We start from the raw sequence: 27938 nt of genomic DNA on the forward strand, positions 1-27938 counted from the left end.
AAAAGGGACCCATAAATTTGATCTCTAAGTGCTTTACAAAGGTGGATTTTCATCTTACAGATGGAGAAAATGAGAAATGGGAGAGGTGAAGTGACATACCCAAGATCATGCAACTACATTGTGCATTTTTTTTCTGTAATAAAGAGATTTCCAGGCTGTAATGCTGAGGCAGGGCTAGATGATCTCTCAAAGACTCTTCCAGACCTACATGTCTGTGATTCTGTGTTTAAAAAAAAAAGCTGTTTATGTGGATTGGTTAACTTGTCACAGCTTATATAAGATGCTTGGTGGGAGTGAGAGAGGAGGACAGAGGATTGTATGATTTGAAGTGTAAGTAGTGAGCATCTGGGGGAGGAGATAGCAGTGTTGTCAAGTACAGGTGGTTGATAATACTTAGCACTTTAAATGGAATGTGATGCTATCCCTGGATGGTTTTGTCCAGTTTTAATAGGCCAGCTCGCTAGCGAGGTTTGTGAATGATAAAAGATTGGTATGCAAGTGGGAGATGTTTGGTGCCTGCAGTTAGGGACAAATTTTGTGATTACATACACTTCGTATAGCTCTGAAGTCAACAGGATTGCACAAGGTGTAAGTCAATGCAAAATTTGACCTTTAACATTTAAGGTTCTGATTCTGGCTGCTAGTGGGTGTACTAGCACAGACTCCTGTACTCACAAGTAGCCACACCGATTTCACTGGAATGTGGTGCAGATGCAACTCTCCACCCTATCACATCTGTTTGCAGGATCACGGCTTAAACAGTTAAAATGGATTTCTTACATTTCATACAAAAAACTACAATAAAAGAACATTAATGTTGCAAATGGAAGCACTGAAAAGTCTGGAACCCGACACCTCTGTCCCCTTGCTTGTATGCACTACAATCTAGTCTTTAATATATGATCAAGTATTATTATTTCCTCAGGATACCTGCCTGATTTAGGACCAGATCCTCAGCTGATGTAGATCGGATTTGCACCGAAGATCTGGCTCTTTGTATACAGGTTGGATGGTGCACAGGGAATGAGGCAGCTGTTCGATATTTATTTTTATGCTCCTATTTCAGTGAGAAATCCTCTGCCTCATTCATTGTAGACTGCTTGCTAAATGAGTTGCAGGTCCTCTGATGTTTTCCTCATTCACCACATGCTATCTATCCTGTACATGGAGGGACTCAACATACTTTCAGTGAACACCTGTGTAAATTTGCTTTTACTCTAGATTTACGCTGGAGTAATTGTAAATAGAAATGGGTAAAAAATAAAGCACACATCCATAAGACCCCTGTTTCATTCACTAATGTATCCCTGCTTCAGATATTGTATGCTGTTTAGCCCGCACACTGGGTGTGAGTAAATGCAGGGATAATAGCATGGGATCATGTACATAAAGATCTGATTCTCCGGCACCTTGCACATTTTGTAGTCATTACATCTGTAGTGAGACTGCAACATAAGGGTAAAACATTTTCATTCTGATTTGGTAGCATTTTATACTTACTTTGCACTGAAGGCATCAGGACATTAAGGGATGTTGATTTATTTTGCATTGACATTGATTTTATATGATTTCTTATATGGGGGTGGGAGCAAAATAGTTCATATAATTGGTCATTCATAAGATGGATATTCATAAAATCAAGGTTCTACTATAATAGCAGAAGTTATTTCTCAAGTATCTTCATACACAAAAATGGATGAACTATTTCAACTGAAATATTTTAAACCTCCCCCCAGCAATCAAGACATCTACTTCTGGGCAAAGATCAGCTCTGGAAAATTTCATCCCCAAATATGAAAATTTTGGAAAGTTGTAAGCAATTGAAAAAAGACACTTTAAAAATGGAAAGACTTAAGCAGCCTTAACTATAGGTGATGCTATGTGTTGAAAATTATAACTGTAATAAAGCTAGACTTGTTTTACTTTCAGATAATAAACTTCCATCACCTTATTTTTGGTGTTCTGAGTGGTGGTGAAGAAGAGACAGGAATGTTTCCTGTTAAGACTTACAGGAATGTTGAATATTTTACAGTTCTGGTAAATATTTGCAGACTAGCTCTCCATTGCACAAATGTTGCTCTGAACACAATGTAGCTTCTGTTTTTAGATGATTATGGTTAGTGCTGCAACAACAACAAAAATTAATATGAACTACTACTTGAACTGCTTTGACTAAGGGCCAAATACACAGTCCCCATTTGAGATAATGGGCCAAATCTAGCCCGAATGAAGGCAATAGAGTTATGCCCGGTTACACAAGGTCTGAATTTTTCCCAGTGGTATTTTTACATAAGGAGTGAGGACCCAGGCCCAGAATCACAAAGGGACTTAGTCACTGCAACACTGAACATTGTAACGTCTAACTTTTAGGCATCTAAAAAATTATTGGAACAAAGCTGCAATCCACAATGCCTGAGCTAGGCACAGAGACTCCCTGTACAATGAATGGGGGGAGAGAGGCGCCTCAGAATGTGATCTGCAAAATCCAGCTTGCTAGGCAGGGAACTTCCTAAGATGGTCAATTGGAGATGCTGACAAGAGGTGTTTGTCTTAAGCCCTGCCCTTCTCCCCTAAATAGGCACCTGAGTCTGGGCTGCAGGGAGACACTATCTCTGTTTGTGATCCATAGACTCCAAGGCCAGAGGGGACCCGTATGATCATGTAGTCTGACCTCCTGTATAACACAAGCCATAGAGCTTTCTCAAAATAATTCTTAGAGCAGATCTTTTGGAAAAACATCCAATCTTGATTTTAAAAATTCAGTTATGGTGAATCCACAGTGACCCTTGGTAAGTTGTTCCAATGGTTAATTACTGTCACTGTTTAAAAAATTATGCCTTATTTCCAGTCTAAGTTTGTGTATCTTTAAGCTTCCAGCCATTGCATCATGTTATATCTTCCTCTGCTAGCATTGAAGAGCTGACTATTAAATATTTGTTCTCCGTATAGGTACTTGTAGACTGTGATCAAATTGCCCCTTAACCTTCACTTTCTTAAGCTAAATAAATAAGCTCTTTGATTTTATCATTATCAGGCATGTTTTTAATCCTTTAATTGTTCTTATGGCTCTTTTCTGAACCCTCTCCAATTTATCAACATCTTGAATTATGGACACCAGCAATGGACACTATTCCAGCAACGGTCACACCAGTGCCAAACGCAGAGGTAAAATAACCTCTCTACTCCTACTTGAGAGTCCCTTGTTTATGCATCCAAGGATTGTTTTAGCCCTTTCAGCCACTGCGTCGCACTGGGAGCTCATGTCAGCTGATTACCCACCATGACCACCAAATCTTTTTCAGAGTCACTGCTTCTCAGGATAGAGCCCCCCATCATGTAAGTATGACCTACATCTTTGTTCCAAGATTTATACATTTACACTGAGCCGTATTAAAACACATATTGTTTGCTTGTGCCCAGTGTATCAAGCAATCCAGATCATTATGTATCAGTGACCTGTCCTCTTTGTTAGTTACCACTCCTTCAATTTTTGTGTCATCTGCAAACTCTATCAGTGATGATGATCTGTTTTCTTCCAAGTCATTGATAAAAATGTTAAATAGCACAGGGCAAAAAACTATTCTCTACAGGATCCTGCTAGAAACACACCCATTTGAGGATTCCCCATTTACAATTACATTTTGAGATCTATCAGTTAGCCATTTTTAATCCATTTAAAGTAGAACGTCAATTTTATCTTTCAAGTTTTTAATCAAAATGTCATTCAGTACAAAGTCAAATGCATAACAGAAGTCTAAGTACATTACATCAGCAAACTTTATCAAACAAAATTCTCTCATCAAAAAAATATCAGTTTAGTTTGACAGGATCTATTTTCCATAAACCCCTGTTGATTGGCATTAATTATATTACTGTCCTTTAATTCTTTCTTTATCAGCCACTCTGTTATCTTGCCCAGGATTGATGACAGACTGACAGGGCTGTAATTACCCAGGTTATCCTGTTTGTCCTTCCTCACTCCACACATAACTTGGTGGGGGTATGAGAACATGAAATAGTAATGGAGGGTGTGGGGGAGAGAGAGAGAATGAATGATTATATAGTCTTAGTTTAGGGCAGGTGAAACTAAGGGTCCAGTCCCCCTACTCCAAAGATTCTTTATTTATATGCAGTGGAAATGCTGAGGAGAGACCGAGAGACCTGTATCAGAATATCTCATAGTCCAGCAGTTAGAGCACTCTCCTGGGAAGGTGTGGGTGACTGCTGTTCAAATCCTTTCTCCCCCTCTGGCAGCAGGGCAGCTTGAACCTGGGTCTCCCACATCTCAGGTGAGTGCGCTAACCCCTGGGCTAAAAGTTATAAGGTGTATACCACCGCTGACCAGATTTTGAATGGGGCCCAATCTAGTAGTCATGCTTAGAAGCTGCCTACCAGATTGGCCCTATCGGTGATAGGCGCTCCTCCAGTTTGTGGAACACCTTGAGAGAGAGGCATCTGGATGCTTAGAGTGACGAAGCAACGTGCGCCCCCAGAGGCAGAAACGTAAGCATCTAGGGAACGTCTACAGGAAAAATAAAGGCACCTACAGGGTTAGGTGGCAGCCTAACTGGGTTTTTGTGGATTGTAGTGTTGCCTAAAACCAGGACTTAGTTATCTAAGTCTGGGACTTTGGTGTCTAAGTATCTTAGTGGATCTGGGCCCCAGTGCTTTTCTCCAGTTTCACTGGCAGTAATGGGAGTATGTGGTGAAATGTTCATAGAAGAGAAACAGTTGCTCTGTGGCATACTCCTTCCTATTCCTGGCCCCTTGGAAGTTCCTCTGTAAGTACATTGGGATGGTGTTCTGTTGGTTGGGAGCAGAGGAAAGGTGGGAAAGGATGATCACTCTCCATGACCTTGTCTCCTTGAAAATCTAAGGATGTCTCCATAGAGGGTAATCCTTGCTCAGTGAAAATAATCTTTCATGGTTACCCTGCTTACACTGAAACCCAGATATGTGGTGGATGTGGCAACTTTGGTGTGGTTATTGGGAGGCTGCCCATGGTGGCACAGATTTAGATGGAGCTTAACTGCCACAGGGAAAGCCCAGGGAATAATGCAGAGGTTCAGGATCAATGGAATTTCTTTGAGCATCTTGATGCATCTGTGGATTAGGAGATCTGAGTCTCCAACTCATTCTGTATGTGTGGAAAAACCCTACCATATCTGAAAGAATAGTGTGCAGGAAATTACTGTCTGAAATTCTGAAGGCCTTATTCTTCATTCCCTTACACATAGTGTGGTCATTTGTATTTCTGCAAACTGGGGGTAAAATATGACCAATTTGAATTGGTAGTGTTCTACTCTCAGTTTGCATAGGTGAAAATGATTATTCTGAGGAAGAAGAAAAGGTTAGTAGAGACTAACCAATTTATTTGAGCATAAGCTTTCGTGAGCTACAGCTCACTTCATCGGATGCATACTGTGGAAAGTATAGAAGATCTTTTTATACACACACAGCATGAAAAAATGGGTGTTTACCACTACAAAAGGTTTTCTCTCCCCCCACCCTACTCTCCTGCTGGTAATAGCTTATCTAAAGTGATCACTCTCCTTACAATGTGTATGATAATCAAGGTGGGCCATTTTCAGCACAAATCCAGGGTTTAACAAGAACGTCTGAGGGGCGGGGGGGGGGTAGGAAAAAACAAGGGGAAATAGGTTACCTTGCATAATGACTTAGCCACTCCCAGGCTCTATTCAAGCCTAAGTTAATTATATCCAATTTGCAGACGAATTCCAATTCAACAGTCTCTCGCTGGAGTCTGGTTTTGAAGTTTTTTTGTTGTAATATCGCAAATTTCATGTGTGTAATCACGTGACCAGAGAGATTGAAGTGTTCTCCGACTGGTTTATGAATGTTATAATTCTTGACATCTGATTTGTGTCCATTTATTCTTTTACGTAGAGACTGTCCACTTTGACCAATGTACATGGCAGAGGGTCATTGCTGGCACATGATGGCATATATCACATTGGTGGATGTGCAGGTGAATGAGCCTCTGATAATGTGGCTGATGTTATTAGGCCCTGTGATGGTGTCCCTGAATAGATATGTGGGCACAGTTGGCAACGGGCTTTGTTGCAAGGATAGGTTCCTGGGTTAGTGGTTCTGTTGTGTGGTATGTGGTTGCTGGTGAGTATTTGCCACAAGTACTCCTATTTGTGCTGGAAATGGCCCACCTTGATTATCATACACATTGTAAGGAGAGTGATCACTTTAGATAAGCTATTACCAGCAGGAGAGTGGGGTGGGGGGAGAGAAAACCTTTTGTAGTGGTAAACACCCATTTTTTTCATGCTGTGTGTGTATAAAAAGATCTTCTATACTTTCCACAGTATGCATCCGATGAAGTGAGCTGTAGCTCACGAAAGCTTATGCTCAAATAAATTGGTTAGTCTCTAAGGTGCCACAAGTACTCCTTTTCTTTTTGTGAATACAGACTGACACGGCTGTTACTCTGAAATCTGTATTCTGAGGAAGGACAGTGGAAAATCAGACTCCTTGAGTTTCTTGGTCTTATATGGATTTTTCTTATGTAGAGAGGATTCTTGAGTAAGGATTGTAGGATTTTTTCCTTTACTGTTGTGATTTTGTTTCTGGTTTTAGATGTTTGGGTTTTTAAAATAAATTACTTCTCTGAAAGATGTAGTTTTATATCACCACCCCTTTCAAGGCCAAAATAACATGAGGGAGTGAATTCAGAATTTATTTAATGCCTTGCAGAAGTACAGTGTATTAATAATAAAAATTTGTTGATGAGCCAAATATACTGTATGTAGACTTTTTGGAAAGTCAAATGAAAATGACATATTAGAAAAAAAGATCAGCTTGATATGAATTTTTGTAATGTTATTTCTTTCTTGAAGTAGGATTATTACTGAATTATATCAAAAACATTTGTTTATATAATTATATGAAAGCAATGTAGCACATGCTAAGGTGCTTGTTTCCAAGGAAAAAGGGCTCTGCCTGTACATAATACAAAAAAATTAATTGTATGATACAGGCTAATTTGTTAATTCAAATGCTAATAACATACACCTGTGAATTCTTTACGTAAACATAATTGATAGTGTGTGATATTTATGAAATCAAAATGCTAAAAGTCTCAGTTTAAAGTCTAGTTTTGTCTTTCAGTCAAGGACAGAAATTTCTCACTATTCTTCAGTGTTTCATTAAATAATCTTTTAAAATGCAGCTTTCTGAATTCTTATTCAATTAAAAGAGAAAAAAGGTTAACGTGTGGTAATACGCTGAAAAATGGCTATGTAAATATCATGACACCTTCACCTGAACAGATCTTCTCCCAGGAAATACCGGAGTCAGATCTTCTGATTTCAGTGACTAAAATAATTTTTCACGGAATTCTACTCCTGTTAGCTTTGCAGAGTCGGAGTCAATAGAACTAAGCAAGAGTTAGCTGGTTTCTGTCTCTTTAGTGCAGTAGTGTTCAACCTGGGTGTCTGCAGACTATGTCTAAGATTTCCAAAGAGGTCCACACCTCCATTCGAAATTTTGTAGGGATCCGCAAATGAAAAAAGTTTGAAAAGCACTGCTTTAGTGCATCATCAACGGAATTGTTTACTAAATTCCTCACAGTTATACCTGTTCAAGCCCTTTGAAGGCAGGTGTCATTAACAGCTTATTTTTGCCTTGCAGAGTTTTTATTACAAGTGATGATGCATGAGAAGGAAAGAACCAAGCTTGACTCTCAGATCCCAGGGCTGACAGTGACAGAAAAAATCTTTTTACCAGTAAAATGAGCACATTTGATATGGAAATCAGGGTGACATTAAGCATAGAGCCTCACAATTCCAGTTTTCAGTCACTTTTAAAAGTAGAAAAGGATTTTATTGCATTAAGAACAGTAAGCTACATGTTTTGGAAAAAGTAGAAAACATAGGCAATATTATGCTTCATTGATCTATATGGGGAGGGGACCCTCTGCGAGCCAATATCTTCCTGTCCATATAGAAGATTGGGGTTAGCTGACTTTGTGGCATTGTACCTTCCCTTCACCTAGACCCTGCAAAAGTTCCTGGTCCTGGGATCTGTGAGGTGGGAGGGTCCCAGAGCTTGGCTCCAGCCTGAGCTCAGAAGTCTATACTGCAATGAAATAGCCTAACAAGCCTGAGTCGGCTGGCATGGGCCAGCCATGGGTGCCTAGTTGCAGTATAGACACACCCTGAGGGGACAGGAGGGCCAGGGGTGAAAATCATGTTGTCCCTCTTTCAACTACACAAATAATCTGCTTAGACGTTAATACAGACTGTGGCTATATTAATTCCTGAAAGGACTCTCTTTTGCAATGTGGAAACTCCATTTAAAGGAATTACAGGGGCAGCAGCCATCAGGAGGCAGCCCTTGTCAACCATACCAACAGGGAGCTTGGGGGAAAGCTTCAAAGGGCTTATGCAACAACATATGGACACAGGGTCTGTATAGGCTGGCTTTGTCCTGTAGCAGATTCCTGAGATCTCTGGAGATCTGCTGGTTCAGGGTCCTTGCCCCCAAAAGACAAATGTGGAGGAAAACTCCATGAGGGAGGGATACCTTCTGAAAGCTCCTGACACTAACATGTAGTTTTCTTCCTAGAGGCATGATTTGGCTCATGGTAGTGTCCATTTCCAAAGTACTATATGTTTCTAGAGACATTCTAGATTTGCTCTTGTGTTTTTTAATCAGCTGTAGAAACTTACTGATTTGAACTGGATTTGTATTAGTTATTTTTGTAATTTTTAAAAATAAGAAATACTTTACTAAAAATGGAAGACCATAATTCATTAGAATACAGAATTAATAAGTGCCACATATAATTTTGCATGTTTATCCCCCCACCCAAATAATCAATGCTTTATTTTAATGGTACATAGATTAAAGATGAGTTATAAATTAGTTCTTATTGAGGCTTATATAAAATTCAAAACAACTCTAAATAAAGTGCATTCTGATCAGTATATTTGCATTAAGTGCCAAATAACTATTAATCTTAACAGATTTAGAATTAGTAACCACAATTTGCTAGCTTTCTCAGGTAGAAAAACTATGGAGTTTAGAGCACACAATATTGTAAATTCACGTCGTACAACTAGAGCTGAACCATTTCTGGGAATTGTGCCGAAAGATGATAAATGCAATGGCAATCATCTTGACTCAGCAGAATGCATTTAGGATGTTACAGTTTGGTGACTGTGTTAAGTAACATAGAAATTATATGGGCATGTGATTTATACTATTTTTACTTTTAAAGAAAAACAAAAATGAAGCTAATATAAATACATAAGCATAACTTTTCTTAGGCACCGGAAGGAATTACAATAGTGACTACAAATATATTTGTTGATGAAGTCCAGTTTCATTCTTTATATGAAGCACTTGATTGAGATAGTTAAAAATAGAATCTGAAACACTTTTACAGGATATACTATACACAACTAATATGTGTCAATATTATTTATTTATGTATTTAGTAACATTAAAAAAAGGTTTATTATTATCCATGGTTTCAGTTGTCTTTGATATATACTAAAAATACAATTAAACTGTACTCATAAATCCATTACCAAAACCTTAACCCTTACATTAGTATAACCAGACAACTTGTCCCAAAGGCTCTGAAAATAAACGGGCTTTGCAGTGGGCTCTAATGCTCATTTTCATAAATATATGGATTTTAAGACTAGAAGGGACTGTTCTGATCTAGTCTAATCTCCTTCAGAAATCAGGCCTCACTCAATAAAATTCCTGCATCAAGCCTAAAACTTATGTTTTAGCTATAATATATCTGTTAGGAAGATATCTAGTCTTGATTTAAAGACTTAAGTGAAGGAGAATCTACCACATCCCTTGGCAAGCTTGCTTTTTCAGCAAGTCTTGTGCCACAAAGAACTCTGTCTCTGCTCCCTGGCAGGGTCATGCTTGTGATCGCTCATATTGAGTATGCCAAGTGTGTACGTTACATTACAAAATGGGGGACTACTGCTTTGTCTGCTGGCTTTTTCTTGGCTTTTTCATTGGTTTTTGCCTTTCTGACAGGCAGACACATACAGCTGTCACCAATCAATTCCCAGCCCCTGTGTTCCTCTGTCCCTATCGCTTAGCTTCTGCTCAAGCCTTGCCATGATGGCCTTTGGGCAATGGCATCTGTTGTTTCAGCTATCCCTACACAAAGGGGTATTAAATGGAAGGAGCAATTTAAGCCAAAATGAAGGGTACTTAGTGCACCCATCAACTTTAACAAGATCTTTGGTTGATCTAAACATCACAGATATTGTTGGTTAAAGTCGATGGGTGCAGTTACAGAATAGCAAAAGGGACAAAATCCTAGACAGAGTTCATTCTGGTGCATTCTGTGGCAGACAGGAATAAAGGAAAAATGAGGAACGGGCAAAACCCCAAACTTTTTTTTAAAATGGCAAATGTTTCAATTTCGACAAGAAACTGAGAAGCATAAAAAACCTCAGAGCATTTCATTATCTTGTCTCGTAGGTGTTGTCTCGGGAGGAAGCCTGCTGTGTTCTCAGCATTGTCTTGTGTCTCCTTAGTCTTGAGATGGAATCCCAATATCGATTTGCTCACTGTCTCCACCTTTTGTTGGCAGTGAGTACAGAACTCAGTGGGGCAGGTCCAGGCACAAAGACACATCAAGGAAGGAGAGCATGGTTGTGCTTGGCTCCACCACATATAGCAATGCACTGTTTTGAAGCCCCCTTTCACCTCTGCATTCAACATCAATAAAAGTAATAATAATTGATATTTATACATTTCTTACAAAGCTGGGTAAGAGCATCCCTGAAGCACAAAGGCCCCAGTTCATAAGTTCATCCCTGTTCAGCAAAGTACTTAAGCATAGGCTTATTTTTAGGTAATTGTTTAAGTCCTGTACACATCAATGGGATTTAGCATGTGCTTAAAGTTAAGCATGGGGCTTATGTGCTTTTTGAATAGGGATGGACTTAAGCATGTGCTTAAATACTTTGCTAAACTGGGTTCAAAGAGTGTAAGTGACTTATGTAAGGACACAAAGCATGTTGGTGGCACACTAGAAATAGAATCTAGCATCCTGACTCATAACCCTGGGCATCATTATCCATTTTTAACCCCCCAAAAAGAGTATTTTCTCAAATAATTACACACCTGAATAAATCAATCCTGCTTTCAAATTTGACCCCCAAAATGTTTTATCTATAAAATATTAACAGAACTCCAGGCTTCAATAAATTTTATATTATTAGACAGATTACACACAAGCGATTTCTGAGCATATACTGTGTTACTTCATGGAAACCCTTTAAAATCAATTTTAAAGTCTGTATTTTCTGGAGTTATTTATGGAAGATCAAAAATACTTTGTAAGGAAATAGCTTTACAAGCTAATATATCTTACCATAGGACAAGAGTTATTAGAAGCTATCATCACTGTATAAATAATTATATCGTTGCATGCACACTAAATTCTAGTGGGATTTTGTTGCTACAGCTACAAAAGAATCTGATTACATCTCCTGTGTAGCTTAATTGAACTGAAATGACTGTGTTGTGTTCTATACAGTTTTGGTAATGTTTTCAGTTTTATGCATGAAATGCTGTCAGACCCAATTAATCTTATTCCTACATAAGTCTAGATAATTTATTTGCATAAAGAATATTAATGAGCTATACATGCATATTGGTGGGGTAAAGTTTATTCCAACTCATTGCCTTTGAAAAAGGAATTCAAAATGCTGAAGAAGGATTTTGGTTAAAGTTGTATCCTCAGCTTGGTTTGTTTTGTTTAGAAGAAAACATTGTATATATTTGGTATACACTTGATGTGATCTGAGGAGCATAGGTATTGCTCCATTCTTCTGCCTCCAGGGATCAAGATGCCAAAAAAGGAGACAGAAGTTGGGATTATGTGGTGAGAAGCCTGATCTCCTCACTGCCTTCTCTGTTGCTCTTTTTGGCTCCTTCTTTCATGGCAAGAATAAGTAGTGCCTACAATCCACAGAGCACAGGGCTGCTATTTTAGGATTCCCTTTGTGATCCCACTATCTGCTATTTAGACAATTTAATCATGTACATGATTTCTAGTTTTGTTGATATTTTCTTATTTTAGTATCCATAGTTTAGGGCTATACTGTGCCTGTTAGCCACAGCTAGGGTGACCAGACAGCAAGTGTGAAAAATCGGGACAGGGGGTGAGGGGTAATAGGTAATAAGAAAAAGACCCAAAAATCAGGACTGTCCCTATAAAATCGGGACATCTGGTCACCCTAGGCATAGCCCAAAGTATGGGGTAGAGTGCAACACCAGCCCACGTGCTTCTGCCTCTCTAAGTTAACATGCTCTTGTACTACTTCCCCTTCTTACCTCCGCTGACAAGAGTTCTTAGGAAAATCAGACAGGATTCCGGATTCCATGTTACTGGTTTTCATATGTCCTCATTAGTTTGGTTGGTTAGATCTCTGACTCTGCTAGTGAAACCTCCAGTTCAACTTCCAGTTCTTCCAGATGTATCATTAGATTGAGATCAGGTTCTTCTTCAAGATCCAGTGGATCTTATGGCCTGGAAGCATGATGCAAACAAGACTTTTAGGGCCAGATGGTCAGCCCTGGTATAGCCCCTTTGTTCCTCTGGAGCTTCACCAGCTTTTGGGGAATTCCTGAAATATAGGGGAACATGATCAATTGTACACCACACTTCACATAGTCCCTGGCATAGGGGGCATGTTGAAGTCTGGTCAGGGAGAAGGTGGGCTGAAACGTAGCTGCATTCCAGCAATCCCTGGTTGATAGACTGGCTTGTTGGTGGCTGTTAAAGCCAGGCACAACCTCCAGTAGTCCCAAGGCTGTTCCAAATTGTGCCATGCCTTGAACCATAATGCTGTTTTTGTCCCCTTATCTTCAATTGTGTTGAGTGGAACTTGGCTGCATCCGTGGACTGAGCCTTTTTTGTTACTGGGAATCTCAAGAAATTCTGCTAGTGTCAGAAGCCTTCAAAAATAAATGTCTGTGCTACAAAGTGGAAGAGGTTTGCATTATGGGTCTTTCTTTAGTACAGTGCTCCACTGGTATTTATGTCCCTCAATTTTGGACTATTAGCACCCATATAATCCAGATTTTCTTTGAGCTGTCTCAAAATCCACTAAGCAGCCTGTCATATGCTTAAGTATATTGAACTCTATTCTTCCTTCATGCTACTTTTTACATCTTCCTGCCTGTTTGCTGCTAATCATCTTCATTTGAACCATTATATTGTACAATGAGCATTCTCCTTTTTATAGATTGTATTCTAAGTGATTATACGACCATCATGGAGACTTAGGGCTTGTCTTCACTATCGTGATAAATTGACCAAGTTACACTACTCCAGCTACGTGAATAATGTAGCTGGAGTTGATGTAACTTAGGTCGACTTACCCCAGTGTCTTCACTGCACTGCTTCGATGGGAGATGCTCTCCAGCTGATTTACTTTACTGGGGAGCTGGAGTACCATAGTTGACTGGAGAGTGCTTTGCCGTTGATTTAGCAGATCTTCAGTAGACCTGCTAAATCGACATCACAAACCTGATGGTTGAACATCCCTACTGTGTTCTATGAGGATAATATGGTTCTGTGCCCACATCCTAAATTTTTTATGAAGATGGTATCTGAATTTCATCTAAACCAGTAAGTTAAGTTCCCAGTAGTTACCCTGGACCTCGTTTGTTGAGGAGAGTCAGATTACATACAAGTAGTCTAAAGGATAAGACCTCTTAGTTATTAGCTAGATAGGACTAAATCCATACACAAGTCTCCTATATAGAATCGTAGACACGTAGGTTGGAAGGGACCTTGAGAAATCATCAAGTCCAGCCACCTTAACTGAGGCAGGACAAAGTAAATCTAGACCATCTCTGACAGGGGTTTATCTAACCTGTTCTTAAAAGCCTACATTGACAGAGGTTTCACAAGCTTCCTTGGAAGCCTGTTCTAGTGCTTCACTATTGTTATAAAGTTTTCCTAATATCTAACCTAAATCTCTCTTGTTGCAGATTAAGTCCATTATTTCTTGGCCTACCTTTAGTGGACATGGAAAACAGTTGACCACCATATTCTTGATAACAGCCCTTAAATTATTTGAAGACTGTTATCAGGCCCCCTCAGACTTCTCTTCTCAAGACTAAACATGCCCAGTTTTTTTTAACCTTTCCTCATATGTGAGGTTTTCTAATCCTTTGATCATTTTTGTTGGTCTTCTCTGGACTCTCTAACTTGTCCACATCTTTCCTAAAGTGTGGTGCCCAGAACTGGACACAGAGCTCCAGCTGAGGCCTCACCACTACTGAGTAGAGTAGAATAATTACCTCCTATGTCTTACGTACGACATTCCTATTAATACCCCCCCCCCCCGAATGATATTAGCCTCTTTCTCAACTGTATCGTATTGCTGGCTCATAATCAATTTGTGATCCACTGTAACCTCAGATCCTTTTCAGAGGTACTACTACCTAGTCAGATATTCCCCATTTTGTATTTGGGCATTTGATTTTTTTCTTAAGTGTAGTACTTTGCACTTGTCTATATTGAATTTCACCTTGTTGATTTCAGACCAGTTCTTCAATTTGTCAAGGTCATCTTGAATTCTAATCCTTATCCTCCAAAGTGCTAGCAATCCTTCCCAGCTTGGTTTTGCCCACAGATTTGATAAGGATACTCTCCAATCTATTATCCAAGTAATTAATGAAAATATTGAATAGTCCCGGACCCAGGACAAACCCCTGCAGGATCTCACTAGATACATCCTTCCAGTTTGGCTGTGAAGCATTGATAACTACTCTTTGAGTACAATCTTTCAACCAGATTTGCACCCATTTTATAGTAATTTTATCTAGAACACATTTCTCTAGTTTGCTTATGAGAATATCATGTGGGACTGCATCAAAAGCTTTACCAAAAACCAAGATCTGTCACACCTACAGCTCCCCTCACCATTTACTGGGCCAGTAATTTTGTCAAAGAAGGAAATTAGGTTGGTTTGGCATAATTCATGGATTCCAAGGGCCGAAGGGACCATTATGATCATCTAGCTTGACCACCTGTATAATACAGGCCATAGAACTTCCCCAAAATAATTCATAGACCATATCTTTTAGAAAAAATCCAATCCTGCATCTGAAGAAGTGGGTTTTTTACCCAGGAAAGCTTATGCCCAAATAAATCTGTTAGCCTTTAAGGTGCCACCGGACTCCTCGTTGTAATCCTGGTTTAAAAGTGGTCAGTAATAAAGACTTCACCATGATCCTTGGTAAATTGTTCCAATGATTAATTCGTCTCACAGTTAAAAATGTATACGTTATTTCCTGCCTGAATTTGTCTATCTTCAACTTTCAGCCTTTATATCTTGTTATACGTTTGTCTGCTAGATTGAAGAGCTCTTTAATAAATATTTGTTCCCCATGCAGGTACTTATAACTTGTAGTCAAGTCACCTCTTAACCTTCTGTTTGTTACACTAAATAGATTGAGCTCCTTGAGTCTATCACTATAAGGGTATGTCTACACCATGAAATTAGGTCAATTTTATAGAATTTGATTTTTAGAAATTGATTGTATACAGTCAATTGTGTATGTCCCCACTAAGCGCCTTAAGTCAGCCTAGTGTGTCCTCAATACCATGGCTAGCATCTACTTACGGAGCAGTGCACTGTGGGTAGCTATCCCATAGTTCCTGCAGTCTCCGCTGCCCATTGGAATTCTGAGTTAAACTCCCAATGCCTGATGAGGCAAAAACATTGTCAAGGGTGGTTTTGGGTACATGTCGTCAGATGGCCCTTCCTCCTCCATGAAAGCAATGGCAGACAATTGTTTTGTGCCTTTTTTCCTGGGTTACTCGTGCGGACGCCATACCACGGCAAGCATGGAGCCCGCTCAGCTCACTGTCACCGCTGCTGTTGTGAGCATTGTAAACGGTTTGCGCATTATCCTGGAGTATGTGCAGAACTGGGCTAAGCACACCAGCACGAGAGCGATTGTGATGAGGACATGGACACAGACGTTCCTGAAAGCACGGGCTGTGGCAATTGGGACATCATGGCGGCAGTGGGGCTGGTTGATACAGTGGAACACCGATTCTGGGCCCGGCAAACAAGCACAGACTGGTGGGACCGCATAGTGTTGCAGGTATGGGATGATTCACAGCAGCTGTGAAACTTTCACATGCGTAAGGCCACTTTCCTTGAACTTTGTGAGTTGCTTTCCCCCACCCTGACGTGCAGGAATACCAAGATGAGAGCTGCCCTGACAGCTGAGAAGCGAGTGGCGATAGCCCTGTGGAAGCTTGCAACGCCTGACTGCTACCGGTCAGTCAGGAATCAATTTGGAGTGGGCAGGTCTACTGCGGGGACTCCTGTGTATCCAAGTAGCCAGTGCAATCACTGACGTTCTGCCAGCAAGGGTAGTGACTCTGGGAAACGTGCAGGTCATACTGGGTGGCTTTGCTGCAATGGGGTTCCCTAACTATGGTGGGGCGATAGATGGAATGCATATCCCTATCTTTTTACCGGACCACCTTGCCAACCAGTATGTAAACCACAAGGGGTACTTCTCAATGGTGCTGCAAGCACTAGTGGATCACAAAGGACATTTCACCGACATCAGCGTGGGATGGCTGGGAAAGGTGCACGATGCTCACATCTTTAGGAACTCCGGACTGTTCGAGCAGTTGCAAGAAGGGACTTACTTCCCAGACCAGAAAATTACTGTTGGGGATGTTGAAATCCCAGTAGTTACCCTTGGGGACCCAGCCTACCCCTTGCTCCCATGGCTCATGAAGCTGTACACAGGCAGCCTGGACAGTAGTAAGGAGCAGTTCAACTATAGGCTGAGCAAGTGCAGAATGGTGGTAGAATGTGCCTTTTGACATTTAAAAGCTTGCTGGTGCTGTTTGCTGACTAGGTTAGACCTCAGCGCAACCAACATTCCCATTGTTATTGCTGCTTGCTGTGCGCGCCACAATATCTGTGTGAGTAAGGGGGAGACGTTTATGGTAGGGTGGGAGGTTGAGGCAAATCGCCTGGCGGCCGATTTTGAGCAGCCAGTCACCAGGGTGATTTAGAAGAGCACAGCTAGGTGCGCTGCGCATCAGAGAAGCTTTGAAAACCAGTTTCATGACTGGCCAGGCTACGGTGTGACAGTTGTGTGTGTTTCTCCTTGCTGTAAACCCGCCCCCTTTGTTGATTTTAATTCCCTGTAAGCCAACCACCCTCCCACCTTCGATCGCAGCTGGCAAAGGAAATAAAGTAACTATATTGTTTTGAAACCATGCATTCTTTCTTTATTAATTAGAAAAAAAAGTGAGATAACTGACAAGGTAGCCCGGGTTGGGTGGGGTGCAGGAGGAGGGAAGGACAAGGCCACATTGCTTATTGTAGCCACACTACAAATCAAAACTGTTTGAATGACAGCCTTCTGTTGCTTAGGCCATCCTCTGGAGTGGAGTGGCTGGGTGCCTGGCGCTGGCACCTCCCCACCCCCACGTTCTTGGGTGTCCGGGTGAGGAGGATATGGAACTTGGGGAGGAGGGCAGGCGGTTATACAATGGATGCAGCGGGGGCTGTGCTCTTGTTGGCTTTCCTGCAGCTCCAATAGACGCTTCATCATGTCTGTTTGCTCCCCCATTAGCCTCAGCATCGCCTCCTGCCTCTGCTCTTTGCGCTCACTTAATGCTTTCCTGGCCTCTACCACTGAATGCCTCCATGCATTAAGCCGTGCCCTATCAGTGCGGGAGGACTGCATGAGCTCGGGAAACATGTCATCGCGAGTGCGTTTTTTTTTTGCCTTCTAATCTGCGATAACCTCAGGTACGGACATGATGGGGGGAGCATAGAAACATTTGCATCAGGGGGAGATAAAAAGGGAGAGTAAAATTTAGATGATACATTTCTGAGAACAAAAGGGAGACTCTTTCACAGTGAATCAAGCAATTCACAGCAGACAGCACATGTGCTTTAGGTACAAGGTCGCATTTTGCTTTTTATATTGAGCTGGTATGGTGACACATCACAGACAGCTGGGCAACAGAATTCAGTTTCCAGGCAGCCATAGTAAGCCTTTTGGTATGCAGGGTTGGCTTCTTACCCCTTCATAACATGTGGGAATGGTTTCAAAGTGCAGCGCCATTCTTTCCCATAGCAAGCAATGCCGAGTGGGTTTCACATTTAAAAGGAGGGGCTGCGGTTTTCGGGTGGATGTGCAGCACACACCTCCCCCCCGTGCCGCCACATGGCTATTCTCTGGGATTATCTCTTCACCGCTTCCCCCGCAGTGTGGCTATTCTCCGGGATGATCCCTTTTAGCCAAGCGCAAACAACCCAGCATGAACGGGGTCCTTTTACTGTTCCCTTACAAAAATCCCCCTAGTTCAACCAGGTGACCATGAATGATATCACTCTCCTGAGGCTAACACAGAAAGATAAAGACCTAATGTTGCTTGAATGTGACCAAAACCGAGGACCATGCGCTGCCATGCTTTGTGCAGCAATGATTTCATACTACTTGCTACTGGCTTGGCGTGGTAAAGTGTCCTACCGTGGAGGACGAAATAAGGCAGCCCTCTCCAGAAAGCTTCTGCAAAGGTTTTCAGAGTACCTCCAGGAGAGCTTCATGGAGATGTTCCTGGAGGATTCCCACTCCATCCCCAGACATGTTAACAGACTTTCCCAGTAGCTGTACTGGCCGCGAATTCATCCCAATTATTTAGGGCAAATCAAACATTAAACACTATTACTTTTAAACCCTGTACTGTAGTTACAAATGTGCACTCACCAGAGCTGCCTTCTCCAGCTTCAGGGTCGGGGATCCCGCCTTGGGAGGGTATTGGCTCCAGGGTGATGAAAAGGTCCTGGCTGCTGAGGAGAACGGATTCACCGCTTGCCTGCTGCGCATTCTCCAACTCCTCCTCCTCCTCCTCCTCATCCACAAAATCCTCCTCCCTGTTGCGTGAGACTCCCCCCTTGCAGGTGTCCATGGACAGTGGTGGGATAGTGGTAGGGTCCCCCCCCGAATGCCATGCAGCTGATCATAGAAGTGGCACGTATGGGGCTCTGATCTGGAGCGACCATTTGCCTCCTTTGTCTTTTGGTAGGCTTGCCTGAGCTCCTTAACTTGCATGCGGCACTGCTGAGTGTCCCTGTTGTAGCCTCTCTCCACCATGCCCTGTGCGATTTTGGCATATGTATTAATATTTCTTCTTTTTGACCGGAGTTTGGCCTGCACAGATTCTTCTCCCCACACAGCAGTGAGATCCAGTATCTCTCTTTTGGTCCATGGTGGAGCTCATTTGCAATTCTGGGGGAACTGCATGGTCACCTGTGCTGCTGAGCTTGCCAAGCTGACGAAACAGGAAATGAAATTCAAAGTTTCCTGGGGCTTTTCCTGTGTATTTGGCTAGTGCATTGGAGTTCAAAGTGCTGTCCAGAGCAGTCACATTGGAGCACTCTGGGATAACTCCCAGAGGCCATTACCGTCGAATTGCGTCTGCACTACCCCAAATTTGACCCAGCAAGGTCAATTATAGTGCTACTCTCCTCGCCAGGGAGGAGTACAGAAGTCAATTTTAAGAGCTTTTTAGGTCGACGGAAAGGGGTTAGTTGTGTAGACTCATTCATTTTAAAATCGACCTAACGCAGCTAAATTCGACTTAACCCTATAGTGTAGACCAGGGCTAAGGCACGTTTTCTAATTCGTTAGTCATTCTTGTGGCTCTTCTCTGAACCCTCTCCAATTTATCGACATCCTTCTTGAATTATGGGCACCGGAAGTGGACACAGTATTCTAGCAGCAGTCACACCACTGCAAAATACAGAGGTAAAATTAACCTCTCTACTCCTATTTGAGATTCCTCTGTTTATGCATCCCAGGATTGCACTGGGAGATTGGGAGCTCATGTTCAGTTGATTATCCAACATTACCCCTAAATCTTTTTCAGAGTCACCGATTCCCAGGATAGTCTCTCATCCTGTAAGTATGGCCTACATTCTTTGTTCCTGTATTATACATTTACGTTTAGCTAAATTAAAACTCTGAATTTTTATTCTCACCTCCATCTACTTCTCTGGTGGTGGATGTGGTGAATGAGTGGGGGAAACAACATTGCACCAAGCTGACCCCATATGACAAGAAGGTCGTGGACCTTGTCAGGTAGAAACCTTACTCATCTGCAATCTTACAGTTTTTTATCACAAATTACCAGGCAGTCATGGCAAAATATAATTACATAAACTACACAAAATTTACTGCACCTTCCACTGGAAAAGAGTAAGCATTTTCAGGCCATCATTGCTAAGGGGCAGTTACTGGTCAGGACATCCCTTCAGGTGTCCTTAGATGTAGCAGACATCATTCTACAGCAGTAGTTATGTGCACGGCATTCTGGATCCAACTGTCCCACTTTCCTGGAGAGGTCCAGAGAACTGCACAGGACCTCCCTTTTTGATGGTTTGAAGTTGTTTTCTGATGAGAACATGGATGAGTTCCTGTGCTCTTTGAAAGACTCCAAAGCCACTTTACAATCTCTGGGAATTTATACCCTTACAAACAAAAGAAAATTTGGTAGGTCACAAAGCACCCAGTGTTCCCTTCCAACCCAATTCTCTGGTTTTCAAAGACTCCCCGTTTTGCAAAATCCATAGGTTCCAGAGGAAGAGAATCACTCATCCATCAGGCCTGAATATTCAACGAGCATCCTTACTGAAACACTAGTTTTGATGGGTTGGTTGATGGTTTGCAACCTCTCCAGTCTTTAGTTCACCACTTGCAACAATTTGCCACCTCTCCACATTTGGAGACAGACTTTCTGATTTTTGTTATGCCTGGGAGTGGATTACTACAGACAGTGGGTCTTGGAGATTGTAACATTGAGCTACATCCACTTTACCTCCCTCCCTCCTTTCCACCCTTCTTCTCCATCGCTCTTCAGGGACCCCCATGGGTGGCAGGTGGAGCCCCCTTTGGGGAGGCTAGCCATGGCTGCATCCCTTCTGTTCCCTCCTCCGTGGCCGGAGCCCTGAGACCCCCCTCACTGCCCCCCTGCGGCCAGAGGAGCCCCTAGCTGGCCAGAGCCCTGAGACCCCCCTGCTAGCCCCCCGCGACTGGTGTACTTCAAGAAACTGCTATCTGTGGGAATTTGCTACATCAGATAGCAGTTTTTTACAATCCCTTACATATGAGTAACTGCTACAGGTAGCAAATTCCCACAGGTAGCAGTTTCTCACACCACAGGCAGACTAAATAAAAACTTCCCCTCAAAACCCTGCAACCAGGACGTCTGTTGGCTGCAGCAGCACCAAGGGAGGCTGAGCTGCCACTGGCCTATTATACCCGCCACCCATGGGGACCCCTCTCACTAGCACTTCCTGAGACGGGCAATAAACTCCCTTCTTTGTTTAGGAATGATAGAGGCTGTCTCTACTCAACATGGAGGGAAAGGGCTTCTAATCAAGATACTTTCTCATGCCAAAGAAAAATGGAAGGTGGAGACTGATTTTAGTTTTAAGACTACTAAACCAATTTTGTAAAGTCTCAGAAGTTCATGATCATGACTCTGGCAGCTATAATTTCTTCACTAAATTCAAGGGATTGTTTTTTGGCCCTCGAACTACAATATGCATATTGCCATACAGTGATACATCCATCTCACAGAAAACAAAACAAAAATTTGTTACGGACCAGGATCATTTCAATACTGAGTTTTCCCCTTTGGACTCACCACAGCTCCAAGAGTGTTTTCAAAGATTCTAACAGTGGTGGCTGCTTACCTTCATTGAGAGACGATTTTAGTATTCCTGTGCCTCGACGATTGGCTGTTCATGGGTCAGTCTTTTGAAAGAATGCTGTCAGCCACACAGATGGTTTTTTCTCTGTTCCTGGAATTGAGTCTTCCACTTAATGTAAAAAAAAAAAATCATGTTGATCTCTACAGAAAATGCAGTTTGTGACCGGGGTTCCAGTGGGGGCCAGCTGTGGTCACTCAATTAGGGTGAACTGCAAAGAATGGGGCAGACAATTCCCATAAAGCTGGTGGATATTCCGTATTTAGATTTACCAAGACAGCATAAAACAGCTTCTTTATTACCTCACTGGTGACTCAGAAGTCCAAACAACACAGTTCCCTTAAAGTGATCCAGCCTCAGGACTCCATCTACCTAAGTCAAATATGATGATTCCTTAAAATCTTATTTCATCATATAAAAGAAAACGTTCCACCAATCCCAAAGGATCGGATGCATTACCTCCCAGATTATTGAATATTCCAGATCTTACCCAAATACAGCTACAGCCAATTCTTATTAACTAAACTAAAATTTATTAAAAAACAAGAGAGAGAGAGAGAAAGACCAGTATACATACAGACATGAGTTCAATTCATTGACGTTTAGATTCATAGCAGAGATGGTGAGCTTTATAGTTGCAAAGAGTTCCTTTAGAATTCAGTTAATAAATTATAGTCCAATGCCCAAATATCGCATTCAGGGCTTACCAGCCTAACTGGGACCTCAGTCTTGTGACTCAAACTTCCCCTGGTGAAGCTTAAGGAAATCTGAGATGACAGAATCAGGACCCAAGGATTTTTTATTCAATTTCATGTCCTCTTCGACAAGTTGGGGTTCCTCTGGGAACAAAAAGGTAATTAGGATGACTGTGAAGGAGGTCCATCACTGGTACTTAGCTACAGAATTAACATAAGGCAATTTCCTTGTTCCTCCACCATTCACAGTACATTTCAAAGAGATGAATACCAATATATCCCGTGTTTACGATTCATTTAAATGCTAGGATGTTATTTTGATTTCTGAACTATTACATTGTCGACCCTACACATACATATGTAAATACACAAACATCCCTCCACATGTCTTTTGAGGGTTATTTATTAATGAAAAGTCTGACTCTTTTTACACCATAAAAACACTGGGAATAAAAAGAAAATGCTAAAAATATGGACACAAATGCAGAACAGGTTTTATAAAATCCTTGACCTTCCAGGCCTCCAGATCCAAGGGAAGCTCTAGCCAGGAAAACCCTACAAGAAAATGTTATTGGTACTGGAATGGCTGGAAATGCAAAATATATTTTCTTCTTCAGAAGAGAACTTTTAATTATTAACAACAAAAATAAGCCATGTAGAGAGTGCAGAATCATGCTTTCTTCTCACGGTGAAGGAAATGAATTCACAAGAACACAGAAATCCCGGTTATCAAGAAATTCTGTGAAATAGGCAATTGGGGGTGGGGGAGGGGGGAGGACAACCAAAGAACAGAGACAGTAGAGAATATTGCCCCAATTCAAAACCTTGGTGGTCCTTGAAAGTTTGATGACAGTTGAGGATTTGTATTGCACAATATTCCAACTCAGGCTGGGATGCTGAAAACCAAGCAGTTTATTTTGAAGTAATGCTGCCATATAAGTTCTTGTGCAGTAATTCTTAACATTTCCCCTACAGGACTATTTTTTCCATACTGTAATCTAGCTGGCGCATTTCTCCCACTTGGCAACATCAGAAAGGCAGATTCCTCCCCTCCTCCTAAAACATGTTCACAATCTCCAGTTTAAGGACTATGTTGCTATTGTTTCAGTGTGTCTGCAGATTCAGGCATGCATTACTGCATCAGTTTATGCTCAGTTCACTTTTTCAAGTTCATCTCTGCAACTATTAGGACTAGAAACATAATATATTTTAATTAAAGGATAAGAAAAGGAGGATGATTGTGTCCCTCCAGACAACTGAAGTAGACCCCTACTTTGAGAACTCCTGTTCTAATTCCATTTTCTTTTTGTTGCTCCTGTTTGTGGCAGTGTTCTGAGGCACCATTTCATGTAATGTTTCAGAGTAACAGCCGTGTTAGTCTGTATTCGCAAAAAGAAAAGGAGTACTTGTGGCACCTTAGAGACTAACCAATTTATTTGAGCATGAGCTTTCGTGAGCTACAGCTCACTTCATCGGATGCATGCCGTGGAAACTGCAGCAGACTTTATTTATACACAGAGAATATGAAAAAATACCTCCTCCCACCCCACTGTCCTGCTGGTAATAGCTTATCTAAAGTGATCATCAGGTGGGCCATTTCCAGCACAAATCCAGGCCCACCTGATGATCACTTTAGATAAGCTATTACCAGCAGGACAGTGGGGTGGGAGGAGGTATTTTTTCATATTCTCTGTGTATAAATAAAGTCTGCTGCAGTTTCCACGGCATGCATCCGATGAAGTGAGCTGTAGCTCACGAAAGCTCATGCTCAAATAAATTGGTTAGTCTCTAAGGTGCCACAAGTACTCCATTTCATGTAATGTCATCAGTTGGCATCTAGGGCTCTCTTTGATAGTGTGAAAGAATATCTATAAAGCAAATGAACAACGTGTATCAGTTGTTTTCATTCATACATATTTTTTGTCATTTCCTTTGTTACTATAAATATGTATAAAATCCAATGATATTACTGGGTAAAATACATAATTTAAAATAGCTTTGATGGAAAATAAACTGTATGGTTGAAAATAGCATATCTTTCAAAATAGTTTTTTTGATAAAATTTATTATGAACAATACAGTTTTGAACAATTTGTAGATTCTACTTATATGCAGTTGATATGCAATATGTATAGTGAATTTAGTGCTACAGGCCCTATACTTTAATTGCGTTTGTTTGCTCTGTTTCAGACGGTTCGCCATGGTTTTCCTTATTTGCCTACTGCCTTAGCTTTTGACCCAGTTCAGAAAATTCTGGCTGTGGGGACAAGAACAGGAGCCATACGAATGTATCCTTTCTTATTCAAAGTCTTTACAGTTTCTGTACTTTCAAAACTGTCGTGACATGAATCAGCTTCATTCCACAAACACTCAGGTAAGATACATTTTATAATGTTTTACTTCACTGTTTGGACTGGAAAAATTATCTGAAAAAAGTTGATTTTTTTTGGTTGTTCTGGAATTAATATTGGCTTATGAATGTGACTAAGGATGACATTTCACGCATGAATTACTGGTTTAGGAATAACACTGGCTAATACATAGTTAATTTTTATGCTCAGTATGTGAAAGTGGAAGGATTAAAAACAAGTATATTAGGTTCCAAACAAGGATACATGTGGAGGAAATTCTTTTAGATATTTTCATTCTTCATGAGTTTCTTCAAAAGTGAATATCCATTTATAAAATTGGGCATTGTTACAATAATATTTTGCCTTGTATTTTTCATGTTTATAATTTAATACGCATAACTCCTCAACTCTCAGTTGTTAGCCTAGGATACTTTTGGAATTCATTTTTACAAAAGATTAGGATGACCATGAGCCTCACTGGGAGGGAAAGAGAGAGAACTGGATATCTTTTTTTTAATATAAATTTAATTTTGCAAAATGTTCAGATATCATATTGATGTGTGGTAGAAATGTTGCGCTACCGATAGATAAAATGAGTCAACCTGTCAACAGAGGGAAAAATTCAATACAAAAGAAATGAAAATTCAGACATGGTCTGATTTTTGAGAATCTAAAAAGTACATTTCAAAGTTCTGAATTACAGGATGTTCCTCTGAACACGTTTCTCAATTTCTCAAGGCCCAAACAGTTCCGCCAAACTGGGATACATGTCAATAAAGGAAAAACAAGAAAAACAGTGCAGGAGGGTTAAAATGTTATAGGTTTGTTGTATTTAGCGAAAGGAATTTTTTTTTTTTTTGTAACCTCAGTTTACAGGTTCAGCACTTCTGCTGTAAATAATTGGCAATAAGTGAGAACGTGAGTGCCCTGGTTCTATGAACACTAACACACAAGCTTAACTACAATCCAAGAGGATTTCAATTTTAAGCTTCTCAATACTTATTACATTATATACCCCTATAAATCCCAGGTTTAAAACGGAAAGGTATTTTATGAAGTATGGTCAATTTATTCTATACAGATTCTTCTACTCTCCTCTTCACCATAGTGCCTATGAGTCTAGTGACAGCAGAGGCAAGGTGCAAAAAAAGTGAAAACTATTTGTTTGGAAACTCAGCCAGTGCCTCACATAACACATTTAGCAAGTAGGGCTTTGATTCCTCACATATTAGAGTGCTCTTGTGCTCAATACATTTTATCCTCAAAGGCCTTGATGTTTTTCCAGTATAAGCCTTCCACAAGGACACTAAACCAGTTATACCACAAAGTCTGTGCTGTTGGTGATTCTGCTCTTACTATAACATTATTTACCTCAATGAAGTAGATAGAATATATCCCATTGAACACATACGTTTCTGGCATGGAAAATCTCTGCATGTTCTGTACTTCTGACAGACCACAGCTCAAATTGTATTCTGCTATGGAAATACCTAGGGAAGGGGACTAAAGCTTTACCTCTGTTGAAGTGGGCTGTAGCCCACGAAAGCTTATGCTCTAATAAATTTGTTAGTCTCTAAGGTGTCACAAGTACTCCTGTTCTTTTTACCTCTGGGAGTTTCATTCACACAGTCACCTCAGAGCCCTGATTCCTTTGCCCTCCTCTTCCCCTGACCCCAGCAGCCAGCCTCTTTTAGGAGCTGTGCTGCTATTGGCCAGGCACCCTATGGCTACATAAAATTCCTGCTCTAAGGAAAGTGCAGGTGCAGAGCCCAGATTAATGCTTCTTTCAAGCAGCGGGGTAGCTAGGAGTGGAAATTTGGGTGGGCAGGCAATGACAGACTGCTAGCTCAGCTTCTGCCCCAACACCATGCCCTTGTCTTAGCCCTGGTGCCCCCAGATATGGCTTCATCTGTCGAGCTGATAATGCACATGGAGCGAGGACCCCGCCCTCATGCTCCAGTGTGGGTAGCTGCTGGGCTAAAAAAAGTTCCCCCCCTTTTGGGCTGAAATTCCCCACATTCCTTAAGGCAGAGAGGGGAGATAATAGGCACTGACCCTCCCTCCCTTCAGTTGAGCAGAGTCCGCAGGCTACATCTTCCCCCCAACCCCCGCCACAGGGTACCCAGCCAGGGAAACGGGTTCCCTGAGCCTCGCCATCTTGGAAGAGAGAAATTTTATCCAGAGAGGGGAGGGAAAACTGGGGTGGGGGGGCTGGACAGGGGAGGGCAAAGGCCAAGGGCCAGAGTAGGGGGGAAGGGGCAGGACCCAGGGGAGTGCGAGACATGGGTGAGGCAGCAGAACTGGGGGGCATAGCGGAGCCTGGGACTGGGGTGAAGAGGGATTGGGGGGGGTGCAGGAGGGATCCGGGACCCTGGGGGGGAGGGGGGCAGGAGGGATCGGGGGGCCTGTCTCTCCCCACCTCCTCCAGCTGGCCCTTACCGCTCAGCAGGCACCAGAAGATGAGGCTGCCCCATGTGCACAAGCTAGAGTTCTGCTCGCCTCTCTCAACTCTGGCTCTGTCTCCGTCTGCCCAGCCAGTCGTGTCCCTCTGTCCTGCCGGCACTGCTGTGTCTGTGAAACCTGCACTTACACACTGCTGCCCCAGTCTCTAGTCATGTGCCTAGTTGCCTAGACTGGCTTCTCTCCGGCCCCAGCGCTGGCCCCACCCAGACCTGCCTGCACAAGGCACCTCCCCACACACACTTGGGACGACTCCCTCCCTCCCTCCCAACCTGTGTATTCGGATGGCTCCAGCCCTGCCCACACTCCATCCTGAATTTCAGGTGCCTGAGTGTTGCTCCAGGCCACTGTGGCAGCACTACACCTCTGCTCAGATTTGGGTGGGCCTGGATGCTAAGTGGGTGGGCTGCAGCTCACCTAGCCCTAGCTGTGGCTACACCCCTACTTTCAAGTAGCATTAAATTAAGTCTGGATATCCTCTATCACAGGAAGGGAACATTTTGTGGGGAAGAGCTCTGCCCCCATCCTTGCTCAGCCCTGCAGTTATCTGTGGAGGGGCTTTCAAAGGAAGGAGGGGAACAATGCTGCTGAAGTGGCACTTCTTTCTATACCTTTCCAGACCAATCTGCTAGCTTAGA

At 41.9% G+C, this 27938-nt stretch overlaps 1 protein-coding gene across 4 annotated transcripts in view; it reads left to right on the plus strand.

The window, feature by feature from the left end:
• The window catches only part of STXBP5L (syntaxin binding protein 5L), a 444549-nt gene that overhangs the window by 13717 nt on the left and 402894 nt on the right, over window positions 1-27938 (plus strand). For all 4 annotated transcript variants that reach the window (XM_084624313.1, XM_084624314.1, XM_084624315.1 and 1 more), the window contains exon 2: window positions 24680-24777. In XM_084624313.1, coding sequence (XP_084480439.1) covers window positions 24680-24777 — 98 coding nt within the window. The remainder of the gene's footprint in view (window positions 1-24679; window positions 24778-27938) is intronic.

Source organism: Lepidochelys olivacea (assembly GCF_965140295.1).
Source record: "Lepidochelys olivacea isolate rLepOli2 genome assembly, chromosome: 1".
NCBI classification, from domain to species: domain Eukaryota; kingdom Metazoa; phylum Chordata; order Testudines; family Cheloniidae; genus Lepidochelys; species Lepidochelys olivacea.